This window comes from Scylla paramamosain, chromosome 28 (genome assembly GCF_035594125.1).
Source record: "Scylla paramamosain isolate STU-SP2022 chromosome 28, ASM3559412v1, whole genome shotgun sequence".
NCBI classification, from domain to species: Eukaryota; Metazoa; Arthropoda; class Malacostraca; order Decapoda; family Portunidae; genus Scylla; species Scylla paramamosain.
In genome coordinates this window covers 16757251-16776067 of record NC_087178.1, presented here as the reverse complement: position 1 = coordinate 16776067, position 18817 = coordinate 16757251, and the positions used below count along the sequence as shown (strand labels likewise).

The following is an 18817-nucleotide window of genomic DNA, read 5'->3' as shown; positions in this document are numbered from 1 at the left end:
TTAAGTTGCACCCATTTATTTCAGCATCATATACAAATATATACAAAGTTATATAAAAAGATACCCTCTCAGATACAAAGGAAAATATGACCAATTTAAGCTGAATCGTAGCCTACAGGACATTGTAAGGACAAATTATATTATGTCACTGATGAAACTGGGCCGAAGCCAAAACATGTCTCAGTAGAAGTCTGGACACCCCTTCCACGAAAAAAAATTATCTACCACGAACACCTAAACCACTGGAAAAGTTTATGCATGAACACGCTACAGTCCACCAGTAGTTGTTAAGCAAAGCCTCTCTCGGATGTTAATTTCTTAGACGTGAATGTTGTGCAGAGGCTTCGGTTCAGTCCCGCCTGATACCTGTCCAGCCCACACCAACCCAACCGACTGATGGGTGTTCTTCTCAACAGCGGCTCATGGGTGACTGCTGCACTGGTCACCTAAAACAACTGATCATGAAAACTGGAGCTTTTAGAATCCGTCCAACTTATACTTTTAGGGTAAAATATGTGATTATGATGATGTTTCTGTAAACCGTACAGTAACATTGCTTCTAAAAGTTACATATTAAAAACACTCAGATGTAGAAACATGAAATAAAGGACTACGAAAGTTAAAGGTTTTTTTCATTACTTGTCTAAAATAATTGTTGCCTCGCTGTTACCAGTCACGGTTTAGAAAAGGACAACCCTCACCAACCGAGTCGATCTCCGTGGACTGGACACTGTCTCGAGAAGGAACGTTAATAATAAACTTTTTTTGTGGCCATGAAAGCAGCAGTGGTTGTCGTCATGAGGGGTCCAGCGGGGTTAGCAAGCAGCCCTCAAGCAGGTCCTCTTAGCTCTAGACACCTGGGCCCGCAATATACCCAGCTCCATTTGGCTTGTTAGTGTCTCAATGTCTCATTCTGATGGAATGGGAAAGATGTTCAACATTTTCCTGATGCATATGATAATTTCGTATGTCTGATAACTAAGAAAAAAAAATCTGTACTTTAACAGCTAGATGCTAAGGCACGACTGTAGAACCTCAAGTGACTATCGCCAGAGGAAACCTAATATGATTATTGTTTTTCTTGACGAAGTTTTAAGCCAAATAGTCAGTACATGGTGGTACAGGTAACCGGTGCCATCAGCCCACTGTGGCACAGTGCTGGCCAGGTGCTGACTGCCAGGCGTGAGCACCGTTGCTGTATGCCTGGCCTGGGAAGGCGAGAGCTGAGCAACGGAATACATATTATACGCTGCACTGAGCACATTTCATCCTCCTTGTCTGTTACATTACATTATACCTGTACTCTCTTGAAGCTCAGTAACATGCTAACAGAATGACTCACACCTTAAAAAAAAGTGGTGTCCTCTGAAAGATGACATTGATGTCTATGAGAAAATACCAAAATAAGTCAATGACCAAAACAACCTAATACACTGAAGACAAATTTTACACGTACATACAGACACAAAATTCGCAACATTGCCGGCAACTCAAATACCTCAACACTTCACCAGGTTTCACAGAGCGTACAGCGCAGCAAACACTGCTGTTGTTTTGCTAAATGTTATATTTTTACAAAAAAAAGAAAAAAAAAGAAACAGCTGGGAAATTGGAGGGAAAAGGGGAACAAAATTGGTACGCTTTGTATAACCACGAAAATGTTGATGTACGTAATGACATAACCACACACAGCCCCTCCTATGTCGGGGCCACAAAATATGTACTTAAAATAAACGGAAAAGATGAACACTGCCAACAGGACGACGAACACAAGACTCGATGTGGAGGGCGTGCTGGGCCGGGGAGTGGCGGTGCTGGAGTCACGGATAAAGTGCTTCCCTCTGGTGGTTGGATAGAGATATGATTCATATTCTTTTAATAGCAGCGGCAAGGAGGAGACGCGACGCGGGCAAGCCTGAGTCACTCCCTCCCTTGGCCTGACCGCAGCCATGGAGTAACATCAGAGAACTGGCTGGATAGTCCTGATTATGTACACTAACCTTAATATTAGCTGAATTGATCTTTGGGAGTCTTAGGTTAAAAGAGGTAACTCGGAGGTGCGGCGAGGTCCGCCTCCTCCCAGAGGTGAACAGGGAGAGGTACTACACTACATTCATCACTACACCTGGCGGGTAGGGGAGGGGTGAAAATAAAATGTCACAACCCGAGGACTGCACTTCCCTCGTACACAAAAAACAGACCATCCCTCTTTGCATAGGATACAGTGATGGAGTAAAGCAATCAAAGGAAACTAAATTAAACTGATGTGCAGACCGTGAAGCGCTCGGCTGAAGGTTGAGATACAAGTACATAGTAAGCTTCGGTTGTTGACACACTGCTGTACATGGTTCAGGATGCTTATGAAAAGTATAGACAATTATTACTCCTTACCAGTAATTTCACATTCAGCAGACTAATTCATTAAAGTTATAACCTAATCCTAAAGTTGCCCCTAGAAAATGCTTCCATCTTATACCTGCCGCTAGACAACAATTGCTTACCAAGAATAGAGATCCTGTCGGAACACTGAGAGAAGCCGAAGTAGCGGAACAGACGGCCACAGCCACACGCGGCTCAAACACCTCCGTCTACACACGCTAGGCAGAAGCTGGCTGGCAGCAACTTTGCTTGGCTGCCCTTACAAGATTTTTTCCTAATATTCCGCTGACTTATCTAAATTTAAAAGGCTTCTAAGTCCAAATCCTCAGGCTGGAATTGAATAATGTGATATCCGTGTGTGTGTGTGTGTGTGTGTGTGTGTGTGTATGTGTGTACCTTTTTTACTTGTCTCCTTTTTTTTTTGTATTTTTTTGTTTTTGTTTTTTTGTTTTGTGTTTTTAGTGATACGCCCGGATTCTCTTGAGGCCAAACATCGACACAGAGACCTGCTCAAAGTTTTACAAGTAAGCTGAAGTTGTTTCATGTAGAAAATCTCCCTACTTGAAAAAAAAAAAAAACTGGCTTGGATGTACATTACACTGCACATTCACAGACAAATTTAGTTAAGATGTGAAAAAGATGTTTCTATACTCGTCAAGCTATCAGATAACTGGCGCGGCCACGCCTCCTGACTTAAGAGACCCACGGCTGGAAACATTACTGCTGATGGCGGCGTGTCACCCCGCTTGACGTGATCATATATCAGCTGTTTGCAACGGGTGACCCTGGAAGGTGATCTCCGCGTACTGGGTCTTGGGGCGCCGTTGCTCCCCGCGCCTCATGGAGCCGTTGTTGGAGGCGCGGGGCAGCTGCAGCTCGGCGTAGATCACTCCTGTGCTGGGTCGCCGCGGATGGCTGCCGGAGCCCGGCTTGACACGGTCTTGGAGTGCCGAGGATCCGCGTTCTGGGTTTGGTCGGTACACCGGCACGTACTGCGGACTCTTTTTGAAAATCTTGGATGTATCTCTGGCCTCGTCTTGTGGAATGTCTTGCCTCTTGAAGGTGAGCATATCGCTCTGCATGAACCCGGTGGTGTTGCCCTCTTTCTGGTCCCCTCCCGTTCCCACTTGCTCTTCATTCTCCTCTGCCTTCTTCTCCTCCTCCACTTCACCGGTCTCTGCTGATGTTGTGAGCTCATCTCTTTTCTGCTGTCTGCAGCTGTTGTTGGTGCTGCTGCTGTTTTTCGTCTCCTGGCATGAGCTTGGTGTTCCCGTTTGTGTTGGCATTATCTGAAGAATACAAACATGAATTAAAACATATACGAAGGTTACCTTTGATAGGGTGTAGTACAGTAAAGGCTGTAAAATAAAATATAATCTGAACTTCCCTACATTCTATTTTATGAAGTATTAAAAGGATAATTGTACCTTGTCCTCGAATAATTTTAGTCTGCCGTCTAAACAGCTATTCACCACATACATGGGATTGGTGGTATTGATATGGTAATTATACTTTGTCCTCTAATCCTTTGAGTGGGCTGCCAAAGAGCAATCACCAGTAAATTTTTTGCCAATATATAAATGGAAATATCTAAAATGTAATTTACTGCCACATGGTGACACCTCACTGTACAAGGCGGGCATTGTTGTACCGCCCACCAGTCATAAAGCTGCCACTCATCTCTACTTCTGTGAACCAATACCTTTGAGGGAAACACCTGGAGAGTTGTTACTGATTGCCAGTGACTAAGTCTGGTATAGCAACACTGCTAAATGGTAAAATCAACATTAGCGGAAACAGTACTCGTGTGAAGCTACGGCTACAGTGCTGCAGAGCTGTGTTGAGAGAGAGGGGAAAGAAAACTAGTAGTCTAGTGTGCAGACGTTAACGTGTCTAGCTACAGGTGTTAGTATTGCTGTAGGTAAAAGAGTCGTGACGTGACGGCGAGTTCATGACGCTTGGCCATTCATTATCTACACCTACATGAAGGTCTCTTTGATCCATGACATGGTACACCTTTTACGTCTGATAGATCTTAAATGCAGGTACACAAGTGGGATAAAGTTGAGTACCACTAACTAGCTCGCGTAAGAATATATATATATATATATATATATATATATATATATATATATATATATATATATATATATATATATATATATATATATATATATATATATATATATATATATATATATATATTCTTGCGCGAGCTAGTTAATGTGGTACTCAACTTGAACCCACTTGTGTACCTAATGATTACATTTGTGGGCCTTCAACTCTCAAACTTCTTGTCGGTCACCGGTCCTACACTGAAGTACCTGCTTCTCATCGTAGTGTTAGATGACTATAGTGAATATAATGACAGAATATCGCCGTAAGTAGACATGAGTATATAGCTACAGTAATGTATGTACACACAATATGTACATTGTATAGACAACTAAAGTGCAGAGGTGTCTGGAACTGTTTGTATAATACAGACGGAGCGTTGCGTGAGCTGCGAGTGGTGGTGGTGGTGGTGGTGGTGGTGGTGATGGCTGCGGCGGTGCTTCGGGCCAGCAGGAGGGGCTGTCCCGAAGGCGCGAAGCTGGCTGGGCCACGGCAGGGGACGCGGCGGAGGCAAGGCGAAGTGGAAAGCAGCTTTTTATTCTTTTTATCTTTACTATTGTAACGTCGTAGAAGAAAGCATTACACATATAAAATAAATGATTGTAAAGAACGCAAGAAATAGCGATTAGCGAAGGGCACAGTGCTTTGATCCCTGAATTAAACTTACACCTGCTTCCTGCTTCACCTTGCCGACACAACACGCGGCCACGCTGCCCCGCTCCACTCAGCCTTGGCCTACCCTAGTCTCACCTTGAGATTCTCATACTCATGGTCAGGTTTAGAGGACATAGAGGGAGTGGTGTGTCTGGGCCTGGAAGTGTAGAGGGCGTCGGGGGGGATAGAGGGGTGGTGGCCTCCTGAGCTGCCTCCTCCCACCCGACCCCCTCTTGACTCTGAACCACAGTACTGGTGCCTACCGTTCGCCCCTTTCTGGCTCTCCAGGTCACTCTTGTCGCTGCGGGAGAGGAGAGTGTCAGTGTGTGGGAGTGGTGTGTTCTGGGACACTTATATCAGAACACTTTCATGCAGACACTAGAAATCATGGAGTATTTACGTGGTTAGTAATTTTTTTTGGGTTTGGTACTTGAGTTCCCATCTGTTATAAAGACAGTCTGTTAGTGGACGTATTGTTGTTCATATCTATTTCATGTTTGACAGTGTATTATTATTATTATTATTTATTTTTTTTTTTAAAGCAAGATGAAGATGTCTCGACTCACCTATCCAAATCAGTCGGTTTAAAGTCACCTCGTTCTGTGTAAGAAAACGTTTTATTAGAACTCATTTATATTATGATTTTACAATTCATGAATGTGCTTAAAATTACACACGCACACACATACACACACACACACACACACACACACAAAGCGACAAATAGTCAGTTGTATTAATTGTTGTGCGTTACAAGGGTGAGCAAGAAACATAATAATTTATTCTATGTAATTATCGTTCCTAATTAAGAAGAGAATTATTTAAGATATTTAATACATTTGTTTAGTGAACGTAACATAAAACAATGTACAAACAAAGCTGAAAATGTCAAAATGAATGACTTTACTTAAGATTTCTTTTTAATAATGCCGATTGTGCAAAACCAAAAAATGTAAACTGCATGTCAGCAAAAGTGAAGGGAAAACTGAATGTCGCTTACCATGCTTCCATTTGCTTCTAGGATTTATAAGTGTAGGACGTTACCCTGTATGACAGCAAAGAGAAAACACAGCGAGGCGGCTTTGTTACTATATTGGTGGACAACCCGCAAGACAGTAACCACCATTATTCAAGGCCTTGCTGACTAATTGAGAAACTTTTTTTTAAGATGCTCTCACGTCCCACACGCTGCAACACCAGCGGCAGAGCGTGGGGGGCGTGCGAGAAGATAAGAAGAAAATAAAACAAACAAACGAATATTCGGAAACAGAAGCATCCCATTAAGTTTTCTCTACGCCCATCAGGTGTCCGCAAGGTAGTAACAAAGTCGCCCTTTAGATGAAAGACTCACGTTGAAGTGCCAGGCGCCGACATGCAGAGGAAAGAGGCGGAAGGAGTAGTAGCATAATAACTTTGAACCCCCAAGTGTCTCCCGAAGGATGGGAGGCCGTTCTCTGCTGGTCAGTGTATGCCTGCCTGTTCTTGCTTCACACAGAGCACAGCGAGTCGGGCTTGGGAGGAATGCAACAACAGCACAGAGCACGTGACTACACCAGCAGTGATAAGGAAAGTCAATGGAAGTACTAAGAAGCAACAGATAAGTCACCACAAGCCACTGAAACATTTCTCTGCATAAACTACCACTACATTTTCTCTTCAGCCATCAGCTTTAACAACACACAGGATACACATCGTGGGAAAAAAACGTGTAAGAAAAGTAATTTTATTCTTTATTATTGTCATAGAAAATGCGTCATCTGTTTGAAACACAATAATTCTCACACAAAGACAACAAGAAACCTTCATGAAATACGGAGGTCCTCAAACACTTTCAAGGTGAATCTTTATCAGCAACACTGTTTTCTGCTTCACCTCACGGCTCGGTCGCGGCGCAGTTGGACTCTTGTTTAGTAAAGCAACACAGTTTTTTTTTTCTGTATCATTCATCTGCGAATGCTTTCAGTATCACAATGGAAGCGCGTGAGTTTCAACATGTTATATAAAAAATATTATCTGTAAAATCCAGATATTTGTTAGAATGAGTATTATCTTTATGTTCCTCAACTCTGCCTAAGAGAGATGGTCTGTTAAGAGACTCTCTTCGCTTTTTTTTATTTTTCTCTCTCTCGTCGCGTTGTCTTTTCTGCTCATTCATTCTACATGGGTTATTACTATTCACTACATGCAGTCCTGCTTCGTCATTAACGAGATCAGTGTCGTCTGCCTAGGTGACTGCGACCATTTGTGTGCTAATCAAGGTCTACTATGTACTACAGAATATTATCAATATTTTGATTTGCTCTCGATTATTTTGCAATATAACGCACTAAACACAAACCTACTGGCGCCATAAATAGCTCACGTCACCCTTAGTCCTTACTACAGGATGCTGACGCGGCGGAGTCACGTCTACCACAAGCTATCGTAAGAGACGACCGTCGGGGGTCGGCGGTGTTTTGGTCTGTGCAGGGTCACCTGACCGCCAATGTCTCTGAGCACCGCCGCCTGGCCGCTCCTCGGCTGCCTGCACGTGCAGACACTACGCGCCGAGCTTATCTGCAGGTGGACGCGGAGCGCGATATTTGATGGAAGTTTCCAGCGAATCACTGAATTTATCAAGGGATTGTAGCAACGCCGGCACTACACCTTTGATGAGTTGTGCTGGTAATACCGTGCAGCCAACATATGCAATGCTAGGAGTATTTACACTAACTCGACTTGGAAATCACTTAAACAATAGACATTTGACTCTAGGGAAGTCACTCGTTTTTTTTTTTTTTTTTTGTGGCTGACGTGTTCAGAACAACCATGACAATCGCGGGGGACGGGAAGGGGTGAGCACGCACGCACGCGCGCGCACGCGCACATGCACACACACACACACACACACACACACACACACACACACACACACACACACACACACACACACACACACACACCATCCGCTCAACAAGTATTGCAGTACTGTACATTGTGATGGTCTACCGTCACACTAACACAGATTGATATGAACATACCAGGATCCTAAAGCAAGTCTCAAATGCTTACGACACCACAAGCGAGTGACTAGTGAGAGAGTGTGAGGAGTTCCGTCAGGCGGACGAGGGCGGCAGCGTCGTGTTGGCTGAGAGTTGGTGTCTGGCGGGGCCCACCTTCCTCTTCCTACGCCCGCCCAAGAGGCCGCCTCCATCACCCACGCCTACAGACGGCACGACGCTCAACACTCGATACACACTCTAAGGTCCCTGTGTCGGTGTGTGGCTTATGTGACCGTGTGTTGTGAGTCTGTTGTGAGCAAGTGTTTGGCTGGAGTGTGAGGCGAGTCTGTCTGCCACTTGAAACCTGTGGCACTCTCAGCTGCGGTGTTCCGTGCTTTCCGCTGGCGTGATAATTGTTCGATGTCATTCAAGGGTTTTCTCACATGTTTTCAGCTCTGAGAGACGTAAATGGTGTCTTCAGGGTTAGCACTCTTCCATCTGCCAGGCTGCCTCAGTAATACCTGTAGCTGTCAAGGTCATACGCCCTCAGCGGGGAGACCTTGCTGGGCGGCGGCAGCGTCGCCACCTTGGTCCCTGCGGTAGGGTGGCGGGTGGTCACAAGGAGGGTTGAGGTGAAGCCCTCGGATATAGGGACTAATTTATTATATTTTCTGGTATGGAGGAGTGGATGCAACTTCCTTTATATAGCAAGGCACTTTTCTAACACTTTATACTACCTAACATAGGACGGTAGAGGCCAAGAGTGCTGTAGGAGGGCTGAGGCCTTCACTGGGGAGATGGGGGCGGGTGAGGTACTAAAGACAAAGTTATGGACTGGTGAGTGGGTTAGGTTCTTCATTCTATCTTGGAGCGTCATGCGGTGGCTAGGCACAGGGAGGGCCGTCACTCATCATCTTGCAGTCCTTGTTCTAGCCTGTCAGCATGCAATGCAACACGACCACGGCTGCCACGTTCGTCGTTAGGGACTGCGTATTTAGTTGGCGAGCTCCAATCTTCCGGCTCGGGCGAGACCTGGTTTGGGTTGCTTGCTGGACAACCACGATTGCACAATTCCTTGCTTTGCTCTGTCATAGATTTACATACAAAGGGTCATCATTAGACTGTGAAGCGAGGGACACACCGACACACAGAACACCACTCCACGATCCAGTACTGTCAGTCATGCAAGTGCTTACAGGCAAGACACACCAAGGTCCACCTACACCCACCCACCCACCCACCCATCCACCCTACACCCATGCTGCGGTGTCCTTTGATGAAGCGCGGCTCTCTTCGAGGTGTTAAGTGGCAATGTAAATCCCCAGCACGTCTCCTCACCTGCCGCATTGAAGGTTTCCTCGTTCACCTTCACTACTGTCATCTTCACCACGAGTATGATCGCCGGAGGCTAGGCTGACCTAGACACCGCGTCCCGTGCCACGCCTTCCTTCTCTACGCTGCACGTGCCAGGTTGCTCGTGTTAACTCCCAATAAGTTTATTCTAAATTAATTTTCCATCACCTTATCAGTTAGCATTACCCTCAGCTAATTTTCGAAAATATCAACAGGGAATCAATTATATCGAATAATCAGCCTTTCAGAAAACCCGTGGAAGCAAACACATCTGTCAGCGATAGGTTTAGTCAAGGATACGAAGAACTTTCGCATAACCCCTGATATTTATATGTAGCTTTTGAGGTAGAGGGGTGTAAAACAATGTAAGATGAAGGCCATTTAAGTACTGCAGAGAGAGAGAGAGAGAGAGAGAGAGAGAGAGAGAGAGAGAGAGAGAGAGAGAGAGAGATCCATGCATACACACACACACACACACACACACACACACACACACACACACACACACTTATCGGTGGATTTATTATTATCATTTGTTGTTGTAATTATTATTTTTATTATTATTATTATTATTATTATTATTATCATTATTATTATTATTATTATTACCATCATCATCATAGACATCACCATCACTGACATTACCATTTCCATCACCACCTCAATGATGACGTCACTGAAAATTAATACTTTTCCACCAGCAGATAATAAACTTTCATCTTTTTTCTAATACTAACCTCACCGCAGCTTCCTCGCAGGTAATACTTCTGGTCATAATACTCCCCACCATCGCACTGATCACCTTTAAAAACTCGTGTTGCAGTCTCAGGTCGCCAGGAATATCACCCTGCTGAGCCACTCACATCTCCAGCTTATTACCCCTTTCTCTTTGCCTTCGCTTGCTCGCTAAACGGGTAAATTGCAGATGCCTTGTCTTGAATATTGGATAATGCAGTGCAGGTAAGGGTAACAGGATCCCCTCTCTCTGTCTGTCTGTCTACCTGCCTGTCTGTGTGTCTTTTGTGTTTTAGGAAGACTGGCCACGGAAAAGAACAAAGAATGAATATAGATATCACAAAAGTGAAATGAAATGCGTAATGAAAATCAAAATAAATAAACAAATGAATAACTAAAATAAGAATTGGTGAATGAGTAAACGAATAAATAAATACAGTACATAAGCAGATAAAAATAAATATAATCCATAGAAATAAAAAAAAAAAAATAGACAAAGAAAAATAAGTCAAACAATTATTATACAAATGAAAATAAATAAATAGAACACGATAAAATAAAAAAAACCCTTCCCCCGATAAAAAAAAAAAAAAAGAAACAGAAGAAGCAAGAGAACTGACCAATTTAATTTCTGAAGCATCTTAATACTCTTTTGTCCGTCCGTCTGTCTGTCTGTATGTACGTACATGTGTATATGCCTTTCTGTCTGTCTGTGTGTGAATGAATGCATGGATAATAGCCTCTGTCTCTGTCTGTTTGTGCGTGAGTGAGTTTGATTGTCTGTCTGTCTGTTGGTTTGGCTCTCTCTCTCCCTCTCTCTCTCTCTCTCTCTCTCTCTCTCTCTCTCTCTCTCTCTCTCTCTCTCTGCGCAGGCTTATATAAACTCTCGACAAAAAGTGAATGCAAGGTAAACATCCCGCCGCTGTCCACCACATCACTCAAAAGCTCCCCATATTATTTCATATCCAATGACAGTTCACTGCTACTAATAATATCAATGGGAATTACACGCGTAGTGAAGTAAATACGTTTTCGGTGCGAGCAATGCCTGGAAACTTGTTATTATATATATGCCCATTAAATTTCTCCTGCGCACAACGGCTAAAGGAAATTACGGCTGAGTAAGTTAACAGTATCGGCAGTTGGGAATGCACGAATGGGCTTCGCCTGTTGAATTATGTTTGTCAGGAATATTAATTTGAGCTTATAAGGTTCGCTTCAGACTAGGCGTAATATTATGGAAGCACGAGCAACGAGGACAAAGACTATGAAAATGAAAGGAAGGGAAGGGATGTTTAGTGTGTTTAGTTGTTGAGGGACCGGGAAATCAAACTGAAATAAAGGATGGCAGCTAATGTGAGACAGAAAAAAAAAAAAAAAATAAATAAATAAAAAAAAAACAAGGAAATTGATACGTATTCGCATGTTGAAGGCAAGGAAACAAAGTAAGGGAGGTAAAGAAAGAGGAGTGAAGAAAATTACTCTGTGCTCTGTTCTCATGTTAAGTAAAGGAAGAAAGGTGAATCAAATAAGCGCAATGAAATATGAATGTGGCACTCACATGTTGAAACAAAGGTCATAAAATTGATGGATAGAGAGAAAGTCACGTAGATGGATGTTTACTACTGTGCTCGTAAATTGAATGAATGGCAGAGAAATAAAATTAAAATAGAGAAAAATAAATTGATATGTATTAAAGGAAGAGAAAATATAAAGTGAAAAAATAAAGAAGCCAAAAAAAAAAAATCTATACTCTGCTCACATATTAGAGAAAGGAAGGTAAACAATATGAATAAGGAAAGATAGCTAAGAATATCAGTGTGTGCTGCCCACCTACTTTGAAATAAAACAGAAAATACGTAAAGAAAGGAAAAGTCAAGGAAATCAACCTACAATGTGATCTGTATTGAAGATTAGCTGGTACGCGTAAAGAAGGCCACAGTGAATGAATGCGTGCTTGAATATTGAATGAAAATGACAAAATCTGAATGGAGGGAACAAGATAAAACAAAGTAAAGAAAAGAAAACCTCGCATACTGAAGGAATGGAAGAAATTGAAATGAAACGTGTAGAGAAAAACTAATGTCATAAACTTAGAGACGAGGGAATTATATAGGAGCTGGATAGATCTCAGTTGTACAAACGACCTTGAGGTTCACTCTTGAACGAAATTAAAACGACTGTGTGTTGTGAAGGAAAGGAAAAGAAAAAAGAAAAAAAACACTCATGTACAGTATTGTTGGGGACCGCGTTCCTAGTACACAAGTCTCTCTCTCTCTCTCTCTCTCTCTCTCTCTCTCTCTCTCTCTCTCTCTCTCTGGAAAGTAAAATAAAAATCACTGCAAGGCTTCCTCCTCCTCCTTCTCCTCCTCTTTCTCATCATCATCTCCAAGTCTTGTTTTCATCGACTTCGCTCTGTTTTCCCCCAGCCTCCACCTTTCCGCCTCGGGGTCACCAACGCTCACTTCTCGTCTACTCCGCCGTTGATTCACAAACCCGTTCAGAAAGTCAAGCAATACCGTGGACTCGATCACCGACTGCCACGCTCTCAAATGTAATCAACTTGTTTTTTGCTGCGAATATGTAAACTTTTTTCTCCCCTGGCTTATGTTACGTAATTCTGCATTTTTCTTTTTCTTTTTCTTTTTTCCGCAGCGTCCATAACTTGCTTATAACCAAGCTGTCGTTCGTTTGCTGAGCTGATGTCCACTTTTTTTTTTAATGCCTATTTAAAAGTTGGAGAGGAAAAAAATGGGGTAAGCGCTCGGTAAATAGCCTCGTGATGGCGTCCACGCTGTTGTGTTCATTGCTCCAGCTGGACAGAGCAATATTCCAGCTTTCAACACTTTTTTCTTCTTTATTTTTTTTTAGATAAATTGCAACGATATAATTTGAAACAGGTTAATGAACAAAACGAGCCCAGCATCTTTATTCAAGCGAGACAATGATCTCTATATCAAAACTCATTTGGCAGTTAAATTCGAAAGCAATAATTAACATGGCGTTCTAATTAGAGGACGCGGCGCAGCGGGTACGTAGGATGCCGACTTGAGGGCTCGCGTGCTGGCGTCGTAATGGTGATAAGGCAGAGGCAGTGACAGCATCAAGAATTTATGGATAAGGGCCGCCTTCACTCCACCTCAGCACGTTCTCGTGAAGGATGTGACTACTTTAACATCCAAATCCAGAATTGTAACATTGTAACAAGTTATTAAGTGTTTCTTATTAAGTATAACGTAATGGATTAAGTTAAGATGAATTTCAGAAGTACTCGTCTCATGTTAATCTTTTATTCACTACGTATTCGTTGAAATAAGATGTAGTTCTATATTGCTTTTTTTCTTGGAATCAACTGAAACCTAATCTTTTGAGCAGCTTGGTGAAGTCTGATTGCTTGGCTTGAGGAGGCGAGCGTGTCTGAGTTTTCACGAAATGTAAGTCAAATGAAGTGCACGAAATAACCAGGAGATGGTGATGGTTGGTGCGTCCTTCTCTCTCTCCTCCTCCTCGTGTCATCCCGCGGGAGAGTTTTAGTGAGACCAGTTAAAACTTTTCGCTCTTCTTACATCACAATTACTCTCTCCCTTTTGCTCGACGAATTTAAGTTTTATTTCTAGCTTCTTATAAATACTGCCATGGCTTCTGATTTCGACGATTTTTTTTCTTTTCCGCTCCCGAAAAGAGGAAATTCCGTGAGAGACTGATTTTATAGTGAAACTAAATTTGGAGAGCTAGAGAGAGAGAGAGAGAGAGAGAGAGAGAGAGAGAGAGAGAGAGAGAGAGAGAGAGAGAGAGAGAGAGAGAGAGAGAGAGAGAGCACGGAACCCGATCATGTAAGATTTCAATTTCGGTTGTCTGGCGCAGGCAAGGAATGAACGGAAAAAAAAAAAAAAAAAAAAAAAAACATAAAAAGAGCTGACAGAACGGACAGGAGAGCAATGAAAAATAACTCATAAATGGAAGAAATAACAATGTATCATTGCTTAGTTTCCTGTAGCCAGTGTTAACCCCCCAACCTTCAACCCTACAACCCTCAACCCCCTTCCTGGCGCACCACTCGGGACGCACAGCACGCCAGCACATCGACGCGTCCTCCCTGCGGATCATATTCTGAAACACTTCTGCGCCGCAACTTCACTACACTCAAAAGCCTCTAGTTGAAGTTACTCTGGGGTGTTTTTATGGTTCTAACGACAGATTAACAAGATTCCTGCGTTATTAAGAGGAGAAGCATTCTTGAGAACCTGGCTAACCATCTCTGTGGCCTTTGAAAATATTCGCGGTAGAAGCAAAGCGTTTCTGAATACGGGCCTATGAACAACAGTAGTCGTATTTTTCGTCTAATACCACAGTACTTAGTGTAGTGAAATCAGCCTAACAAGAATACAATCTGTTTGAAATCCTTTGTAATTTGCAGATTTTTCGAGGCGCCTCTAACCTTTCCCGCAAGCATGAAGTGAAATTACCTTGCCACCGATGCAATATTGCAATGAGGTTTTCACTGCTCGCTGTAAAAGATAATGGAAGAACTCTCCTCCACAAAAGGAACACACACACAAAAAAAAAGGGCAAATAACTTGTTGGAACCTACGCACTATCTAATCTAAATCAAGAGATGTTAGATAGCAAAGGGGACGATAATCTATAAGTCTATGTTCGTTCAGTTCAATCAATCAATGAAACAATCGCGAACATCACAACAAAAAAGTGATGAAGATTTGCTTTATAAAGAGGAGTTTTCTATCTAGGCATTGAAAGCTCACCGTATTAGCGATAGAAATGTGCTCACTGGTCCTGAGAAATGTCTTAATAACTGCAGCGCGATTCCTTCATAACTCTTCCCCACATGTGATCTGTGAGTGATCCAACGTAAACAGGTTCCCACAATTCCTCGATGATAACGTTGCTGTAACTTATTCGCCACTCTCGCCGCTCCCCTCATGCATTGCTGGACGGGACTCGCGCCACTAATTTCACACGCTGCCTCGTCTCCCGCTGCCACTCATCTGCTTCCCTCCCGCAACAGTGCCGCGCCTCACAACCACGTCAATATTCCCTCACCAGCTCGCTCCTGGTATCGGAATTTATCGGATTACTGCCACCGTCTCTAATTAGCCCGAGGGATCAAGCACGCCCCACCTTCATCTACACAACCACGACATTCCACGACGCTTTCAGGAAATGAGACTGAACAATCGTGCTACTCAAGGCGAAGCGGTAGTCAGTGTGGCTCAGTCTGGCGCCAGGAAGGTCTCGGTGCCTTGTGCGAGGAGGATGGCGTCTAAGTGTGGCTGAGAGGCAAGGAAAGAGGATGGTGGGCGTATATACACAGATGATTATGAAACAGAAGGGGCGACGCTCCTAGGCTTGATAACTGACTAAAGGTGACCACAGACCAAGAGTCGACCGGCTGACCACTAGGAGTAAAATGCTGGATAGGGGGACAGCGAGAGACCTAGCAAAGAAAAGAAACACATCATCATCAGCAGCGGGACACACCAACGTTGATGACCTGGATGACACGCCCTCAAAAGGCTCCATTCAAAGCTACGGTATCATAAAGGATGAACACAAACAATGCTGGTTTGAGTAAGGCGTAACCGAGAGCATCAGAAAGGCACGTAATTACTCTCCTTGTTATGATGACCTTGCTGTTTGATCTCAATTCGTTCATTGAGGACGGTTGTTAGCGGCAGGTAACCAGCTGGAAAGAGCCGAGCTATTGGCGATGCGTTCTGAGAATTGACGGTCATTACTTTGTGCCATCCAGGTCATGCAACCGATTGTATCAATATTCATCACGGAATATTAAAAAAACAAAAAACAAATGTGACACCACAGTCACTGTTATAATCAGACAACAGTATATATATATATATATATATATATATATATATATATATATATATATATATATATATATATATATATATATATATATATATATATATATATATATATATATATATGATAGCTAATCCAGGCTCAATCTTCTTTTTTAGGACATTTTCCAAACACCTTATTTTTGCCTTATACTCTTCACTAAGATTTTTCATGATTTCGTCGAAGCTAATCGTCTTAACGATCTAGAGAAAATTACTAACTTCGACTAAGTCGTAAAAAAATCTTAGTAAAGAGAATAAGACAAAAATAAGGTGTTTAGAAAATACCTTATAAAAGCAGACTGATGCTGAATTTGCGATCACATTCAACAAAATAATCCTTACAGAAAATCTGCCTGTATGTACCCTGAATATATATATATATATATATATATATATATATATATATATATATATATATATATATATATATATATATATATATATATATATATATATATATATATATATATATATATATATATATATATATATATATATATATATATATATATATATATATATATATATATATATATATATATATATGACGCTTTTGGAGACAATAAATATCTGCAAAGGTTCATTGAAAATAAATTGTCGTCACGTTAACACTTTTAAAACTATTTCCTATCCAGCAAACCGGGATGACACTAGCCGCGAAGCTCTCGTCCCTTGGGCTTCAGCAAGCTCATGCAGCTACAGGCAACGGCCTAAGTGCCGCTCACACAATACGCTGTCCCAGTCAAGCCTCCGTATCCCTTCATTAAAAGGCGGAGGGAAAACGTTGTTGTGTTCCGGCGCTGTTGAGCACAGCGCGCCACGAGGGCGGTCAGCTCCGTGCCAGCGTCAGCTGGTGAGCAGCGGAGAAGGCGTGGAGAACAAACCAATGAAGAAATGAACACTGGTGACTTTGACGTCGCACACAGTCTGGCCAGGGTGGCAAGCTCCTGCTGACGGTGAGAGGCTTGAAAACCTCACTGTCTTTTCTTTCTTTTCTTTTCTTTACTTTCTTTCAATTACAGGTTGGACACAAAGCAATAACTCGCGCGCCACTTCACGTCCTGCAGCACCGAAGGAAAAATCAGGCTAAATGCTGACACGCCTGGTTGGCACAGGTGGCGTGAGGAGGCGTAATTACATTTGGCAATACTCAACCTCCCTGACATGATTGCAACACAAGAAAATAGCAAACAATCACGTTACTCAACCCTCAAGATAAAAGACAGCGCCCCAATTATTATCATTACAAATTACCACACAGTTGTTCAGTTAGGCTGCACCTCTCATCTGATTTCCTCATCACGACGCCAAACTTGGTCGATTTGGAAACACTTACTGCTTCCAGACGCCCCTTAATGTTCCTTAATGGTCCGCGTAACGACGGACGCGTCACACGTCCTCCACGCTTCAAGGCAAAAACAGAAAAAGGTCCTCTGAATGGCAATGTGGCAGCAAGTAGCGGCGCGTCTCTGTTCATGCAATCATTCACACACCATGCAGGAGGCAGAAAAATCAGCTTATGACATGCAACCTCAGGCCTTAAGTCTCCGGTAAATACTGCATGCATCTTTTTCTTTTTCTTTTTCTTTTCATTTTAATGTCCAGTGTCACGTTGTAGCACTGCGCTTGCTTCTGGATGCGAACATATTAACTCTTTATTGCTCACGACTGACTATTTGATTTCTGTATGGCGAAAATGAACCTCAAGAAAAGAGCAGTCAACTTTAATTTTCAAAAGAACTTCGATTCTTGCTGAAGTTAAATTGTAAAACTTTGCTTGACAAAAAACTGGCACCATTCCCTTTAACTGAATGCGCGCCACTGAAGGCGAAAAGGCATCGGCCTTTATTTATGTATCATGTCTCTGAGGTGTCGAGGGTGTCTTCAAGGCTTGCAGCACTGGTGTAGGAGCGGCTGGTGAGTACCTAACACCCGCACATTTACCGCAGAAGTGTTTAGGTGGATGTACGTATGTAGTGTGTGCAGTAAGGATGTGGTGTTGGCGTAAGAACAGTGTTAATGGTAGAATGTATGAGCATGGTGTGTTTGTGTTTACTAGAAACCTGAAAAATTCAAAGTCTTGCCTTTTATGGTGCCATTCAACAAAGTTTTAAGTGTGGTGTGCACTTCTAAATAGTCAAGTGCTTAATGAATCGGTATATACAAGAACCGAATCCAGAAGGAAAGTGCACTGCTGATTTACGATACGAGTCTCTGGTCCCGGTGTAGGATGTGCAGAGGGAGGACAGGTAAAGGATCAACACAGGAGTAGTGAAGGAGTGCACCGTCACGCAGCAGGCTCAGGATTACAACACGCCACGAACATGTTTATTCTGGCGGTTCACTTCCAAGTTGTGCAGAGATCTCGTGCAATAAATGGGAGAACTGGGCCCATGGAGGCTGCTCTGAGCTCTGCTACTGGCGTGACCACCGCTATCACTGCAGTCACCAACATTTCACCAGCACCGGCAGCACCACCGCCCTCTGCGTAATGCTGAGGGTGGTGGCGTGGCCGTGTGTAGAGGTGGCGGGGCTTGCGTCACTCCCCCAGCAGAACGAGACCCCGACCAGACCTCTGGGCCTAGCTCCCCCTGTTCGTCTCTAGCGAGAGGGCGGCGGTGACTAAAAAGACCAACACACGCAGACTCAATTTCGGTCACATGAAAAGGCTGGTACTCAAGTAAGGATACACACACAGTGAGAGGAAGTTCGAAC

At 43.0% G+C, this 18817-nt stretch overlaps 2 protein-coding genes across 2 annotated transcripts in view; both read right to left on the bottom strand.

Moving 5' to 3' along the window:
• Nucleotides 1–8643, bottom strand: LOC135115009 (uncharacterized). The gene is made up of 4 exons (XM_064031420.1): nucleotides 6500–8643; nucleotides 5715–5748; nucleotides 5412–5449; nucleotides 1–3668 (listed from the first exon to the last, which is right to left on the bottom strand). The coding sequence occupies exons 1-4, from the start codon at nucleotides 6770–6772 to the stop codon at nucleotides 3135–3137; spliced, it is 879 nt and encodes a 292-aa protein (XP_063887490.1). The 5' UTR covers nucleotides 6773–8643; the 3' UTR covers nucleotides 1–3134.
• A 293-nt stretch (nucleotides 8644–8936) lies between these two features.
• LOC135115090 (immunoglobulin superfamily DCC subclass member 3-like) overlaps nucleotides 8937–18817 on the bottom strand; it is a 56299-nt gene continuing 46418 nt past the window's right edge. Inside the window, 1 exon segment of the mRNA XM_064031582.1 lies at nucleotides 8937–9214. Within this exon segment, the coding sequence (XP_063887652.1) occupies nucleotides 9033–9214 (182 nt within the window). The 3' untranslated portion in view covers nucleotides 8937–9032.